Genomic DNA, 17,752 nt, shown 5'->3' with positions numbered 1-17,752 from the left:
TTTCGATTTCAGTCATAAAATTTATAGCAATGACGTATATTCACTCATTCCAACCATTGAATGCTACGTAGAAAGACTATGGCAATCTATTTCGCATCCCTGTTGAAAAAAAAAGTTATGAGTTATTGCTTGGTTCATTTCAAGTATTTACTTCTACGAATCGCATACGTTTATTCTCAAATGTTTATTTTCGCTTGATTTTTTATTTTAAAAAATACTTTTAATTTATTGAAAATAAGAAATATTCGTAAACTTTATCAAATAAGGTTTATTTTTTTTTAATTTTTTTTTTTTACACAAAAATTCGTATATTTTTACCTTGTTTCCACCTCAACATTTTTCTTTAAAATGACGACTTTTAGGCTTTCGGGTACGCTGAAATGAATAATGCAAGTAGTTTTCCGGATATTCAGCAATGTCATGTCTTATGTTATTGTTGGTGGCTATATTGGCACGCGCGAGCGCGCTCATGCGTGTAAACGCAACCCGGAGAAACTGTGAGCACACGCGTACCAAGATGGCCACCAACAATAACATAAGAAATGACATTGCTTAATATCCGGAAAACTACTTATTTGCGGGAATTTTAAATGCATTATTCGTTTTCAGCATACCTAAAACAAACTTATAAAAATCGACATTTTATAGGAAAATGTTAAAAAATTTACCAAAATTAAATATATTTTTAAGTACCAAAAACATTAATTTGAAAAGAAAAAAATGACATTCATAAAAGTAAATAAACAAAGTTGGTACTTGTTGGTCGAAAAATCGATTTTTTTTAAAATATATCGTTTTAAAGCAACAACAATATTACGTATTTAATTATGCCGAAAATTATGAAAAATCATCGAGTAAAAACAAGTCTATCGACATAGACAAATATTTCAGCCATGAACAAATAATCTAAAATATTCCTTTCGGAATTATGTCCCCTCCCGGCCCTGCGTGTGGACTCCGGTCTATTTCAGAGAAATGCGATTTTACCGTGGCTACCGAGAATTATATAACTTTCTACACGATTTTTCGAAATTTTTGAATATATTACTATTTTCGACATGACAATTAAGTACGTAATATTGTTTTGCTTAAAACTACATAAAGCACCAATAAGGTTACAGATATTCTTCGTTTCTGAAAATGTGACTGTAAATAAATATTTAAAAAATATCAAATATTCATGAAAAAAAAAAAAAAAATAATCACACGCGATACATTCATAGAAAAAAAATAAAGGTTTACGAATATTCTTATATTTAAATTCAATAACTCAACTTTTTTCAGCAAAAATACGAAATCAACTGCCACCACAGTGTTATGGAGAAATTGGAGAGAGGGTAATTAAAATTATATATGTATTCTTTGTTTTTACATAAGCAGTAATATATGTTGCTACACAGTCATGAGCATGTTTCAGTCAGCTAGTTACCAATAATTAGGGACCTCTTCAGGCGATTCCAGTTTACCTATACGAAAGTTAAGTTTGAAATAAAAATATCAAGTCTTCCTCGTCACATGGGGTTAATATCAGTTGTTCGGGACGAAATAATTTTCATGATTGAAAATAAAGTTCCGTCCGCCTTTGTTTACATTCTCAGTCAGCTGATATTCGGGCTTCCGGCTTCACGAATGTTTACCAATTAAAAAAATATGCAAATGAACTTAGCTGTTTTTTTTTTTTTTTTTTTTTTTTTTCAGAAAACCAGAATATTTTACAACTGGTAAACAATGTTGCCCTTGGTAACTTTTTTTTCTAATTTTATTTTTTTCCATGTTTTCTTTACTAACTCACTGTTTGAGATGTAAAGGAGAACTTCAAGGGAATATTTGAATATACATGTGTATCTACCTTATATAGAAATTAAGTGTTAGTCCCAGAAAAGAGGGACCCCTTGATTTGAGAACTTTGACCGAAGGAAAAAAGAAAAACGTACTTTGTGGTACCAATTTTTTTTATAGCAATAAATCCGTGTTTGATAGTAAAGGACTATGGGTAGGAGCTTTGCCCGGGCGTAAAATACGCTTAAATCTGATATTTCCATTCGCTCAGATTTCGTATAGCTTATAGATTCGTGATTTCAAAAGTAAAAAGTATTTTATGTGCCATCAGCTAGAATCGAAACCAAAATTGTATGATTCAAAGCTGATGACGTTACCACTGTACGAAGAGGACACGCACATAAACTGATTAAAAATTAAAACTTAAAAATAAACTAAGATGAATGTACAAAATGTTTAAACATTTCAATTTTGACCCCTTAAAAACTATTTTAATCGGCTAAAGACCCATAAAAAATCCAATCAGTTGAGGTCCCTGGCGCCGCTCCTCCGCTCCGCTCTGCGACTCTTCGTTTCAGAGGAGATAGAGTTTGAAAATATGGAGACAGAGATATAGCCGTTGCCGTTGATATATTCGATCAACGAGCAAGTCACAAATGCGAGAAGCACAGACACATGAGGTGGCTACAATATTAAATCAGAAAAGAAAGTGATTTAAACTGCGTAGGAAGTGAATGAATGATAGTAAGAAAGTAAAGTTATCGGTACTTATGCACTTATGTTACCATGTTGGAATCATGTTATTTAGCAAACCATTTTTAACATGGGGAGCGAGTGTTTTGTAATTATTCTGTACTTCCACCTAATAATTTAAAATATCGTGAAACTTGAATTTAACTGGAAAATCTAAAAAAGCATGGTAACACAAGTTCTCGCTTTCCAATTATTAATTCAATATGGTTAAAAAAAGGTAAATTTCAGATTAGGTCCACCTCCACCTCAACAATTTTAAATGACTTTTAATGGTTTTCGACTATGACTAAAATCGCATTGAAATTTTGCAGAAATAAGTAGTCAACGAGATATAAAAAGTTGTATTATGCATTGTATTATTTGGCGGCCATCTTTACGCGCGTGCCATAAACAAATCTACTCATCTGACTGACACTGCACGCGCGTAAAAAAGATGGCCGCCAAAGAATACAATGCATAATACTTCTTATATCTCGATAACTACTTATTTCTGCAAAATTTCAATGCGAATTTCGTATTTAGCATAGTCGAAAACCTATGAAAGCTGTCATTTAAAAGAAAATTGTGGAGGTGGACCTAAAAAAAAAAAAAAAAAAAAAAAAACTTTACGGTACTTATGCAAAAAATGGACCATACTTTTTTCTTTTTTCAGATAGAATTTAAGTTAAATTCATTTTTACGATGTCTTGTCTATTAAATTATTTGCTGAAAGTACAGATTAGTGGGTTTGTATTACTATACACAGATTCGTAAAAGTTGTATAAAAAAAAAAAAAAAAAAAGTTTACCGATGTATTTGAAAAAGACAAATGGAGACGGACTTTTGAACACGGTAAGTTTGGGGAAATGAGCTCAAACCAAAAAAAATTATACAAAATACTGTTAGAAACTCAACGAATATATTTCCGCCTATGTCACGGTAACATATATTGAGGGAGTTTCTAACAGTATTTTGTATAGTTTTTAGTGCGAACTCATTTTCCCAAACTTACCGTGTTCAACTAAGAGTTCGCCGCCATTTGTTTTGTTTTTTTTAAAAAAAACATCGATAACACTATGATTTCGAACCGATTACACGTTTTAAAGTGAGTAAAACCACTAGACTTTACTTTTTAGTTTTAAATCGACAAAAGGTTTTCAAAGGCAAGACAAAAATGTGCGTGCACTGTACATAGATGAAAATAATTGTAGCAATAAACATTTCACTCACACACACACGTGTACATACACACACAATGAATGAATGAGTCATCAGTACCTTGTAAGAAAAAAAATGTATTGAAGAGGAAAAGTTCGATGTATTAAATTTTCAACCAAAGATTAATACAATAAGAAATATAGATACGCAGATCTGATCCACATAGAAAAATAATTGGCAAAAATCAAACAAACGCTTTACAGTTAATTAAATTTCAAAATAAATTAGATATATTTTAAGAGTAAAAAACAGTTTGCGTCCGAGTAGCCATCTTGGAAATGATATTAGAGTACAAACTAACAATATAAATTGGAACGATTAAAAGAAAAAAGATAGGTATTGATTTTGTTTTAATAAGATTAAGAGATTATGAATATTGTTTTGAAAAATAGATAAGATGTTTGCTTAAATTATCAATGGCAGGTTCTAAGGTCGCAAAAAGAAAAAGAAAAGAGGGTGGGGGAACATAGTTTAAAAAAAAAAAAAAAAGATCGCTGGTAAGAGACAGATAAAAAGTACCAAATGTTACTAACTTTCTTCTTTGATTTCTTTTTGGATTCTCCGTTGAGTTTAGCAGTCATTTTGAATAATTGGGTAGTCTACGACGAGACAAAAATCCGTTTCGGGGTTTAATTTCGATTAAATTATTTGCCCCACGTGTGCGTCGCAAACAACCGGAAGTAAAAAAGGATGGGTGAAAGCGAGCGCCACCTAACGACGAATACTGGAAACTAGAAAGACACGCTTTAAGGCCACGTGACTATTTACGACAAAAAATAAATAAATAAATACTATATTCTACTCATTTAATCAAAACTCAAGTCACTCTATCCCACACTTCTCAATTTTATTTATATAAATTTATTCTTTTTTTTCTTTCTATTTAGGGTTTACCCTTCTCTCTAAAAATGTATTCATCATTGTTAACCAATGGCGTAAATGGTGGTTGAAAGTTGGATGATATGAAGGAGGGGGGGGGGAGTATTTTAACCTGAAAAAGAAACGGAGATTCCTCAAGGGAACATTCTGAAAGGGCAGAAACATGGCAATTTTTTGTAGAAGCTCTTTAAGCGATCTGCCTACCCCCCCCCCCCCGAAAGAGATGATAATATCTGGGATGACGTCCTGTCTCTGAAATATCTCCACCAAACAAAAGGGTCACTCCTAAAGGGTGTGAAGAAGTTGCCAATCGACTAACTAACAACATTAACTAACAAGGTTGTTGCAGCAGGTCGGAGTAAATACACACCACGACACGGTAGACAAAGGCAAAGAGATAACACCAATAGCAAAGAAGAATGACAGACACTGATAATCATTTAAAGGTGATAGGTATCGTGTTTTATTTACCGAGAATCGAAATGGTAAATTATTGGCAATCGAGATTATGTATTCAGGATAGGTGGAGCGATACGTGATCAGTCACTGGAAACAGGTGGCTGGACATTAGTGGACTCTGGAAACAGGAAGTTGGACATCAGTGGTCACTGGATACAAGTAGCTGGACGTGAGTGGGCACTGGAACAAACAGCTGGACGTTAGTGGACATTGGAGGAGTTGTTGGAAGCTGCAAGAACCGTTAGGAAGCACTGGAGGTTGCAGGTGGTACTGGAAGCTGCAGGAGTGAGCTGGAGCTACTGGAGTTCACTGGTTGTAGAAAGGAGTCTCAGAAGCCAAGTAATAGTAGTGAGTGAAGTTTACATACAGATAGTTTGTGGTAATTAGCCTTGAAAAGGGCTGTTGGAATCACAATAAATTTGTGGCAGTTAGCTCTCAAAAGGGCTATTTGAGCTACTGCTGCTGCTGAGTCCCATCGGCAGCTGAGCTTGGACGATTTGCCTGAGAGTGTCAACGTCACAATTTGGAGGGGCTTCCTGCTTCCTAGCTGGCTTGAAGAAATTTTTGCTGCTTTCTTTATGAAAGAGTGCTTAAGTTACAGACGATGCCAGAAAATAAACACACAGATAACTGTTATTAATTCCTGATCAAACGTTTTTTATTGACTGTGTCTATGTAGAGTTGAATGTAATAATCAAAGAGGAAAGTGCCCCCGCGTGTGTCGTGCAGTCATACAACTTACCTTCGGATAGGATCTGAGAGAAAGAGAAATTAAAGATGGCAGTCATGGATTTATAAGGTGTAGTCTTGTGGAATCTCACGAGATCTCATCTTTCACTGCACATGTATGCAAATGAAATGGGGTCAGTTTTCTGATAAAATGTCTGTTGGCAGAGGCAGTGGGGAGAGACGTGCTGGAAGTTGAGAGAGAAAATTGTCAGTGACAAATTCTAGCTGGACTTTTGCGTATTGTATTTGGTTTATTTTGTTTTGCTGTTTACCAGCCCATTTAACATCAAGTTATTTCGGCATAATGGGGGACAAATTCGACCTTAAATTAATACCGGAATTCAACGGCTCGACCCCGGTACTTGACTGTGTCGAGAAAGTGGAACTGCATTGCCTGTTGTATAGTGTGAAGAACATTGAACATGTGGTTCCTCTACGTCTGTCCGGCGGGGCTTTCGCAATAGATCAACAGCTTAGTCATGAGGGAAAAGATCAAGGCGGCATTATACAAGGCGTTCGCTATCGACCACGCCACTACTTGGGAGCAATTTGAGGCAAGAACCTTGCATCCCGGTGAAACTGTCGACGTTTATTTGGCCAAGCTGACAAAATTGACGGTGTTGTTTGGTGGGCTGCCTGAGCAGGCCTTAGCATGCAAATTTTTGGCAGGGCTCCCAACCAGAGCAAAACAACTCCTGTGGGCTAGCTCAAGCACAGCTTCATACTCCCTTAACGACCTGGTAGACCGGGCCAGGACCGTAATGAAGAATACCTATGAGATGAGAGAACCGGTAATCGCTGCTGCACAGCGCGCATTAAATGAGGATAGATCGTCCCAGGGGCCCGTCCTGTGCGGTGAAGTCATGTGTTATAGGTGCAATGACCAGGGCCACATTGTGAGGCACTGCCGGCGGCGACTGACAGCTATTCGCTGCTACCGATGTAATAAGACTGGTCATATGGTCCGGGATTTTTCGGGAAACGGGGTCGGGGACAAGGTGCCAGCGTTGACCTCTTCCCTAAACAGAAATTAGACAAGGCGCTTTCGACATTGTGCTCAGCACTCTTCGACTCTGGGTGCTCTCACACCATAGTGAGTGTGGGCCTCTGCCGCACTTGGAAGAAGAAGACTACTAGATTAACCACCCTCAGTGGAGCGACGCAGACATGTTGCGGGGTGGGCACTGTGAACATTCGCACTAAAACTGAAAATTCAGCTAACATCGAAGTGCTGGTAGCACTTGAGAAACCGCTCAGCTTTGACCGGCTCCTAGGCTATGACGCCATCAGAGCCCTAGGGGATGCTCACATAATGCAGACGGGGAGGGGGCGATATAGTTTCAGGAGAAGGTTCCAGTGTGTGCTGCTTTGAAGATTGATCAGCCAGACTTTATTGTCAAGTTTGACCGGCAGCAGAAGGCTTGGTCAGCCGTGTGGAAGTGGTCAGAAAACCAGGAACCAGCCAAACTGCAAAATGAGGTAACAGAGTACCATATGCCCAACCAAATGAGGCCTGCATATGAAGAAGAACTTCGTGATCGGATCAAGGATGGCTGGTTGATTCCCTACCCCTATAAGAAACTTGGACCTCCCAAAGGCCTGATTCTGCTGATGGCGGTCACTCAGCACAACAAAGCAAAGGTGAGGCCAGGGATGGACTATCACAAACTGAATGCGCATGTTGATGCATTCACAGCAGTTGCTAACGTTTGTGCCAGCAAGTTACAAGAGTGGCACTAGCAAGGTTTAAATGTGTCCCTGCTGGATCTAAGAAAAGCATACCTGCAGGTCCGAATCAGTGAAACAATGTGGCCATTTCAGACGGTAGTGTTTGCTGGCAAGAGGTACTGCCTTACCAGACTAGGCTTTGGGCTGAACGTGGCATCCCAAATAATGAAGACCATTATTAGCACTGTGTTGTTACAAGAAGAGACAATAAAAGATGGGACATTGGCGTACCTTGATGACATATATGTGAACGAAGACATTGTGTCATTGTCACATGTGAAGGCCAAACTGGCTGAGTTTAGTTTGATATACAAGGATCCAGAATGTTTGGTGAATGGCGTTCATGTCTTGGGCCTGAACGTTCGACAGGAGCGAGGGACTTTGAAATGGAGGCGTGGAACTGCAGTTCCTGAAGTGCCCGATGTCTTCACAAAGCGAGCAGTATTTTTCCTGTGTGGAAAACTTGTGTATGGATGGACTTGCATGGCAACAGGCATCCTAAAAAGGAGTGCAAGTGCAGTCACCAAAGGCTGGGATGATGAAACAGCCGACGATCTGTTGGTTTGCATGGTGAAGGAAACCATCGCAAGGGTAAAGCAGGATGACCCCGCCAAAGGAGACTAGTGCGTGCAAGGAGACAAACTGAATGTGTGGGTGGATGCAAACTCTCTGGCAATTGGTGCGCTGTTGGAGAAGAATGGTGCTGCGATTGAGGATGCTTGCTGGTTGCGACCGGCGAGTGACGCTGCCCATATCAACCTGGCAGAGCTCGATGCGGTGATAAAAGGTATCAACCTGGCATTTCAGTGGAAAGTCAGGAAATTACACATACACACAGATTCATTATGCGTGTACCACTGGATATAAGACACACTGACAGGCACTAAGGCAGCCAGCAAGATGCTGATCAGATGGAGGTTGGAGACTATAAAAAAGCTGGTAACAGAGTACAACCTGTCTGTGGATGCGGTACTGGTCACTTCAAATTGCAATCTTGCTGATAGGCTCCCTTGGGTGCCACAGAGATGGTATGACACCATGAAGAAGAAAGCCGAGCCAGTACCATTATGTGCCGCCTCTATTGAGGTGGCAGATGAAATCAGGAAGATACACCACCTCAGTAGACACCCCGGAGTGAGACGGACATTTTATTTTGTGCAGTTGTCCAATCCGTCGATGTCCAAAAGTGCAGTGAAAGCGATAGTCAGGGAATGCCAAACATGCCAGTCAATCGACCCCGCCCCAGCCAGATTGGCGGAAAAGTCAGCTGGAAGTAAGCGTAACTTGGAGCCGACTGGGTATGGACATAACCCACTACAGCAGCCAGCACTTCCTCACCCTGATTGATTGTGGACCGACAAGGTTTGCAATCTGGCACCCGTTAATAAGACAGGATTCCTCCAGTGTAATCCGTGGAGTCCATATTTTATGAAAGGGGGGGGGCCGCCTGAAGAGATCCTCACAGACAATGAAAGCCTTCTGCAGTGGGGAGTTCAGACATTTTGTAGACGAGTGGGGGATCCAGCTCAGACACAGATGTGCATATGTACCAAGTGGCAACAGCATAGCAGAGCGGTGCCATCAAAACGTGAAGTGAATCACAGCAAGAAAACAATGCATGATCACAGAGGCAGTCTATAAATATAATGCAACTCCAAGAGATGACATGACTGCTGCAAGTGCACCCACCAATGCGATCCATTGCTATCGAGTGCGCATCAAGGACATTGACGCCCGTCTGCCTGATCGGCAGGAAACCCAAGGGTCGTATGAGTTAGGGGACACTTTGGGTGAAGCCTCCTAATAATCGATGCACCAGCAGCTTTCAAAGAGGGCAAATCACTGGCATCATCAGTGAGCAAGCTGTGCTAGTCAATGGTACTCCACGCCATGTGAAGGATATCCGGCCTGCCCTGAATATGAACCAGTTGGCAAGTAGCAGTGATGGTGAATCATCCAACGATGACCTGTGGATCCGTTCTATTCCCCGCGATGGTACAACTATGAACCCCAACGCTGACACCAATAGTTCCAGCACCCCTTCTGAGAGCTCTGATGAAGATGAAGAAGTCCAGCTTGATGGTATGACTGTACGCCCTAATGCTGATGCTAATGGTTCCGACATATCTTCTGAGAGTTCCAATGAAGATGAAATAGTCCAGCCAATCCCTCTTCGTAAGAGTCCCCGCAACAAATGACCGTGTCCACCATGCCAAATGTGTAGTCTGAAGACCAGGGGGAGTGTAGAGTTGAATGTAATAATCAAACAGGAAAGCACCCCCGTGTGTGTGTGTGTGTGTGTGTGTGTGTGTGTGTGTGTGTGTGTGTGTGTGTGTGTGTGTGTGTGTGTGTGTGTGTGTGTGTCGTGCGGTCATACAACTTACCTTCGGATTGGATCTGAGAGAAAGAGAAATTAAAGATGGTAGTCATGGATTTATAAGGTGTAGTCTTGTGGAATCTCACGAGATCTCATCTTCCACTGCACACGTATGCAAATGGAATGGGGTCAGTTTTCTGATAAAATGTCTGTTGGCAGAGGCAGTGGGGAGAGACGTGCTGGAAGTTGAGAGAGAAAGTTGTCAGTGACGAATTCTAGCTGGACTTTTGCGTATTGTATTCAGTTTATTTTGTTTTGCTGTTTACCAGCCTATTTAACGTCAGTCTATATTAATTCCGTTTCAAAATTAAAAGTCTGCTATTTTTGTTTAGTTGTGAAAAGTGAAGTTTTATGTTTCTGTTCTCTCGATTGTGATGAAAACAAAACAGAAGGCATTAGTATGCATGCTTGTGATGCGTTGGTCACGTAACTGTTCCTGTTATCAAGTGCAGCCATTTTTTACTAAAATGGAGGTGGTAATTCGGCACACAATGACACCTAAATGAGCCAGACCATGGCCAACATAACAACGGTTGTGGCCAGACCCTAGTATTAGAGTGTGCCAAGGAATTCCCTGGCTACGGACGAATGATGACACTGTCACCACATTTATCTTAGACATAATGGGAATCAAGCCCACCCTAAAAAGAGGCACTCCGAATGAAGGTAAATTCCTTGATAGTTTTGCTAGGAGAAAAGTATAGTATCTATTTCGATATTACACTTCATATTTTCCGTCCTATTGTATGTTCAGTGAAAGAACGGATCATTTTAAACTGAGGCAATTTGTATTTTTGTCCCAATCCAGAATACCCTCTTTTTGGGAACTGGATTTTCTCAACCAAAGTTTATGCCTAACTCTGCCCTCATGGGTAGGCAAATAAATAGGAACTTATCAGCATTCCTCAGTCAAGGCAACTGCCAACAAACCAATCAGAGACCACATCAGAGATGCCTCCTAGATTAATATATTTTATTTTCCTACTGAAGCACATGTTCACACACAGAAGTTCTATAGCAAGCTCTCCCCAATGATTTACTTTAACGTGTACAGCAGCTATTGTACAAAGCTAACATGCGTTCTGCTGATTTGTCCTTCATAAGTCAAGTACACATAGACAAAAATTTATAAAAACTAGAAATCATAGGAGTGAAATAGTTACAGTCTAAAGAAGGTATACCGAAATGACAAGGAAACTTATTTAGTCGCAGAAATTATGATTTCCAGAAAATTTATAATAGTATAGTGAATAATGGGTAATCAACAATTCTCCCACTATCCAACAACCATGAAATCCATTACATAGCAACCGAGAAGGCTGAACTGCTTGCTCGACAGTTCATCTCCAACTCCACTTTGACCTAACAAACCATTTCCTCCCCAACTTCCCTTTGTAGACAGAAGCCACACTCGTAGATTTGAAAATCATCTTTTGTCATGTTCATGATATTATAGAAAATGTAGACACCTCCAAGGAGTTTGGGCCTGATCTCATACCAGCTATACTAATAAAGAAATGCTCTGCTGAGCTAGCTCCTGCTTTCTCCAAACTCTTCAACAAATGGCTTGCCAAGTCTTGCTTTGCCGAGAGCTGGAAAATTGCCTCTGTAGTATCAGTATTCAAGAATTTTGGTAAAAGTAACCTTCTCAATTAATACCTGTGAAGTTTTTAATAGTCATCTATGAATGCGAATACCTTGTATTGGATGAGGCAGGGGAAGCTAGGGCAATAGTCCGCAATATATCACAAGCATTTGACAAGGTTAAGCATAAAAGGCTTCTCATAAATCATACAGTATTTCTGGACGAACACTTAACATAATCAGATCCTTTTTAGACAAAAGAAAAGTCCAGGTTGTCCTCGATGGATGTACATCCAAACATGATATTAATGCAGATGTGCCTCAAGGGTCGATCTTCGGACCGTTATTATTCCTGAAATTCAATGGCAGAAATCCTAGAAAACAACCTGTAGTGGAATTGGCTGCAAATGGATCGGAACATTTAATGCTGCTAAAACTAAGCTTCTTTTATTTAACAATTGCAAGAAATCTTTTCAACTACCAATTGCCATGACAAATAACACCTTACCTGAGAGTTTATCCTTTGTTATGAAGTACATAGCTATGGCTTCAATGAGTACGAAACCGTATGTGTGAAACAAGCACTATTTGGTATGTCAACGTCTTCCGGTAAATACCTAAGAGTTTATCCTTTGTTATGAAGTACATAGCTATGGCTTCAACTGAGTATGAAACTATATGTTTGAAACGAGCACAGCTTGGTATGTTGACACCTTCCGGTCAATAAAGCTACTTGTGTTTAAACTTACAATTCGGCCTTTTGTGGATACATTCACTCATTCGGCAAAACATACACACTTTACCTTGGATTCTTGTGTTTACATCTCCTTGCACAGAATTTATCAACCATGTGCTCTATTCAAGTTAACAAACGCTTAACAGAACTGTTCAACCCAAACACATTATTATTTCATAAGAGGTGGAAATGCCTGCATTTAACCAAGAAAGATGACGAGAACTATTTAACATCTGTATCAATAGTCAACAAACATTATAATGATTTTAAACTAGCTGAACTGAGTGCTGACGATTTCAAATGCCTGATATTTGTACAAGGATTAGTATCAACAAAAGACTCTGAAATTCAACACAGAAATTAGAAAGTGAACCAAACCTGACACTACAAAAATTAACTAAATACTGCCAATGAGTGATTAGCACTAAAAACGATTCAAAAGACATTGAAGAATAAAAGTCAAAACCCTATTTTCTAGAGAAAATAAAAATGAAAATACCATTGTCCACCCCCCCACACACACACATACTCATCTACAGAAAAGACAATTCACCGAAAATCAAAGTAAGGCAACACCAAGTCAATGTTATCAATGGTGAGCCCTACATTGGGGTAAAAACTACCCATACTGCACAAAAACTTGCCTGAATTGGACATAAAAGCTCCCATTGTAGAGCAAAGAACAAAATTAAAAGTTGGGTATGACACGCTAAAACAAACGAAAAAGATGATAAAAATATACTTAAATATTTACTGGTGAAAATATTAAATAAAAAAAGTTTCAGTTAGATTCAGAAATAGACATATCGATCATAAATTTGCATACATGGAAGAGATTAAATAAACTTACTATGCCAAAGTCTTGCAAAACAGCCAGAATGGTGATTGGGTCAAAATAAATGTTGAAGGTGAATTAATCACTAATGTTACATTTAATGGTACAACAAAAAAAAATAAAAGTATTCATGTTAAGAAATAAAGCAAATTTGGGACAGATTGGATGCAGTCAGTTTGTGGGATTTGCTTATAAATGCATTTTGTCAAAAATTGGAGACTAATGATTAAGCAGGAAAATTTAAAGTCAGAATTAAAAGAAAATTTCCCTAAAGCTGGTCTGGAAAAATGCATAAAAATGTCAGCCAGATTCAAACTCAAAGATAATATGCAACCCGTATTCAAGAAAAAAAGATATGTACTGTTCACTTCATTGGAGAAAACTAATGTGGAGATTGAAAGACTTATAAACATCAGCTTCTTATCAAAAGTTGAATTCAATCAATGGGCAGCCACTATTGTCTATGTTAAAAAGAAGTCAAAAGAAATTTGCATTTGAGCTGAATTCAGTATGGGTTTAAACTTAGTACTAAAAAACTACCATTACTTACTTCCTAGCCCAGAAGAAGTTTTCACTAAGCTAAATAGAGGAAAGATCTTCTCTAAAGTCGATCTGAGTGATGCATATCATCAAATTCCAGTCAAGGAAAATAGCTTGTTTCTATTAACACTCATAAGGGGTTATTCAAATTTGAAAGGTTAGCATTTGGAGTCAAGGTAGCACTTGCCATTTTTCAAGAAATTATGGATACTATGTGGAGGGGCCTTGATTTTGTGGCTGCTGTTATAGACGGCCACCTCGACATTATATATTTTCTGCTTATTCGTTAGCAATAGGATAAATATTCATATTTGTTTTGAACTGAGCGAGAACCGGTGTGTCAACATGATTGTGCTGTGATTCTTCTGAATTAATATTTCAAGTTAGAGAACTTCTCCTCAAAGCAGATCGAAAATGCAGATGGACTTTCAAAGTTAGTCCCGAGATGGAGTGAACCTCTTGAAGACTCATTCATTACTTCCTACATACCAATAGTGAAATTAAAACCATGATGTGCAATACTATCAGAAACCTTCCAGTTACACTACATAAAATTGAACATGAAGCACAGAAAGACGAATTTATATATCCCACAAAAGATAAAATCAGAAATAAAGTCCAGCAAATACTGAATAGTTTTTTAATGTGTGATGATACAGTAAGAGGGTTATCATTTGAAAGCATTAGAAAAAAGGATGATGAAAAATTTTCATCTGGGTCACTCAGGAATAAACACAATTAAGAGCTTCATGCGTAGTTACGTGCACTGACTAATGATGGCCAAAGACATTAAAAGTATGATTGACTTATGCAAGGGTTCTGCTTTGACGGCAAAGGCATTCCCAATCATTTTTAAGCCATTGCCCAAAACAAACCAATCCCTGTCTAGAATTCATATAGCATTAAAAACAAAAAGCATGCAGCACACCTATAGAAATAGCACTGTAACAGTGTCTACAGGTTTATAGGATCACACCTAACCCTAATATACCATCAGCAGTATACCCAGTGAAGACTAAGCAAAAAATAAGACCTATATTTGAAAAACTACTGCCAAAGAAAATAAAATGGAGAAGAAACTCTATTATGTCTAAAAAAACACTATAATCCAAGAGAAAACGTTTTCTATAAAACTTACAAAACAACACATGTTTTTTTTTGGGGGGGGGACTGGATATAATACACAAAAGAATCAGAAATGTAGCATACATCATTCAAGGTCCTAAATTCATGAATAAAAGACACCATAACCAAATAATAAAGCATCCGTTAGATGATCCCAACTATGCCCCCCATGGAGAGGAGGCCATTGAGACTATTTACGACACTTTACACATTGAACCACCCCAAGCAGCACCCAAAAAACAAAAAAAACATGCAGCACATGTACAGAAACAGCATTGCAACAGTTTCTACAGGTCACACGTAACCCTAATATTCCATCAGCAGTATCCCCAGCAGAAACTATGTTCGAGCAAAAAATAAGACGTGTATTTGAAAAACTGTTACCAAAGCAAACAAAATGGAGAATGATCTCTATTGTGCCAGAGAAATGCTATGACCCAAAAGAAAAAGTTTTCTACAAAACTTACAAAAACAACACGTGTTTCTGGAAACTAGACACAATAAATAAACAAAAGAATCAGAAATATGATGTACATTATTCAAGGTCTTAAATTCACGTGTAAAAGACATCTTAACCAAACGAGAAAGTGTCTGCTGGATGATCCCAACTATGGATCTCACAGAAGAAGATGCCATTGAGACGATATATGACGCTTTCGACATCGAACCACCCCAAACAGCTCCAGAATACAGCCAATCGGGAAGTGTGTGCGTGCAGTCAGCACCAATTCTATTCAGGGTTTAACCGGCTTCCTCCGAAGGAGGAAGTTTCATGGGAGTATGAAATTCACAAGCGGTCCCCAGTCGCATGTATATCCCCGTTAGGGGAGATAACGACGTTAGGTTTTTGTAACTTTTTGCAGGCAGGTGTCGACGTCCTCCTACATACAGCACCTGGACTTCCCAAATTGGTCACCCATTTTAGTAATGACCAGGCTCAACGTTGCTTAACTTCAGTGATCTGACGGGAACCGGTGTGTCAACATGATTATGCCGTATTAAATCGGGAAGGAAAAGGTAGTTTACAGATTCTTTAATTATTGATCCCAAAAAGGAAAACATATTGGTACCTCTTGCGGAAGTAGGAGGGGGGTGTTATGAGGACTAACATATTCACTCATAATGGACTCTTCTAACCATTATAAAAACTTCAAGAGTTAATACTTTTATGGGAAAAATATTGCAAGCTAACATGAGACTACAGATTGCTTAACTCAACAATCAGTAAATATTGGCAACCTTTCTTTGTATTCACTTTCTTGTACAATATATTCTTTCTACTTAACACTATTGTTCACATCTTTTTCATGATCTTTTCCTAGGGCCAAAACACATTCATAAGTAATATGAATGAGAAAGGACCTCTGCAAAAAAAGGTGGGCTCCTGCTACCATGCTAAAAAATTACACCTGAAAGTATCCTATATCTTTGCAAAGCCACCATTCGCCCATGCATGATGTATTGTTGCCACATTTGGGCTAGTGTATATATTACTAGTCTCTTCCTCTTGGACAGAATCCCAAAAGTATCTTCAATCTAATAGATCCCACACTATTAGCCAAGCTCCAACCTCTGTTACATCACCACAATGTTACATCCTTGTGTCTGTGTTACAAGTACTTTAATGAAATGTGCTCTAATGAATGCATAGCATTTGTGCCTCCTCGACACACATACTTCCAACTAACCCAAAAATCAGCAGAATCCCACCTCTTCATTGTGGAGGTCTCTAGATACCTGAAAGCCTTCTATTCTAATAGTTTCTTCCTTCTCCTTCAGACTTGTACGAGCCTTTTCTAGTCTCGCACAAAAACACACGTTCACACCTCAAGCCATTTTTCTTGTCATACACATATGCGCACACAAGCATATGTGCGCACATACACATACGTACATATATTCACGTTCGCGTACATACACTCACGTTCACGTGCATATACACACACGCTAACATACACACATGTACTCACATACACGCACACGTATGCACACATGGGCAACGTCACTTCCCCTTTGAAGGAAATCCACACATGCGCAAAAGACCACCAGAAACAACTATAAAAGCAAGAGACCAGCTGTTTCCATCCTTTTTTTCAATTCGGCTTCCGAGCTGAGAGGTCGACGGACCAGCCGCCTCCCTTTCGGGGTGCGCGCGGCCGCGCACGTCACATCCCCTCCTACTGTATGTGGGGCAAGAGCTAACAGACAGTACATACACTTTATACGCTTTCTCTCTCCATGAACTGGATTGACTTTCTCACTCTTTTTTCCCTTTTGCTTTGGTCCATCAACCAGACAAGTTCGCGTCCACAGCTAGTGACCTGAAGACATTTCCATGTTGACAAGTACCAACATGTGCGCGCAGCTTTACTGATGGCAACCCTCTATCTTTTTCTTTGTCTACACGCTGGACTACATTACTCACTCCTCTTTCCACACGCGAACATGAACACAAGTTACACCTAAAACATTCATTTTTCAACAGAAAATAAACGACATGTTTATTTTATCCAGCAATTGAGTTTTGTTTCTTTCTTTCCATTCGTTTCATTATTTTCTTTTGTAGTGAGTTAGGATATTTATATTCTGGCCCGCAACAGACTATTAGACTTTGAAATTAGCTCCCTGTGAACATGATCCCAAGTAGAGCCTCTCATGCCTAACGTTTAGAGGGAACATGAGTTGGAACAGATACATTGAGAGCATTGCCAAGGCTGCTGTGAAAAAGGTGTGCTCTCTCTGCCGTGCTAAAAACCTACTTATGTCTGAAAGTATCCTGTACCTCTATAAGGCCACCATTCGCCCATGTATGGAGTATTGTTATCACATTTGGGCTGGTGCATCTGCTACTGGTCTTTAACTCTTGGAAAGGATTCAAAAGAGAGTTGCCAACCTGATAGGTCCTGAACTGCCATCTGAGCATCAACCTCTGTCCCATCGGCGAAATGTTGCATTCCTCTGCCTGTTGTACAAGTATTTTAATGGTGGATGCTCTGACAAACTACAAGCACTTGTATCCCCTCGACGTAAA

The 17,752-nt window shown here is 39.0% G+C and overlaps 1 protein-coding gene and 1 pseudogene across 2 annotated transcripts in view; both read right to left on the bottom strand.

Annotated features, from left to right (window-relative positions):
• Window positions 1–4,555, bottom strand: part of LOC145293025 (nucleolar RNA helicase 2-like) — a 42,375-nt gene extending 37,820 nt beyond the window's left edge. Inside the window, exon 1 of one of the 2 annotated variants that reach the window (XM_080139317.1) lies at window positions 4,263–4,555. In XM_080139317.1, coding sequence (XP_079995443.1) covers window positions 4,263–4,310 — 48 coding nt within the window. In that variant the 5' untranslated portion in view covers window positions 4,311–4,555. Of the gene's footprint in view, window positions 1–318; window positions 548–4,262 lie in introns of those variants that run through there. The other variant, XM_080139318.1, reaches the window with a different exon arrangement.
• Window positions 4,556–15,603: 11,048 nt separating this feature from the next.
• LOC145293601 (5S ribosomal RNA) lies at window positions 15,604–15,722 on the bottom strand (annotated as a pseudogene).
• Window positions 15,723–17,752: the final 2,030 nt, after the last annotated feature.

This window comes from Euprymna scolopes, chromosome 14 (assembly GCF_053919585.1).
Source record: "Euprymna scolopes isolate OS-2025 chromosome 14, ASM5391958v1, whole genome shotgun sequence".
Classification (NCBI taxonomy): Eukaryota; Metazoa; Mollusca; class Cephalopoda; order Sepiida; family Sepiolidae; genus Euprymna; species Euprymna scolopes.
The sequence above is the reverse complement of the archived record's forward strand: the minus strand, read 5'-3'. Positions and strand labels throughout refer to the sequence as shown.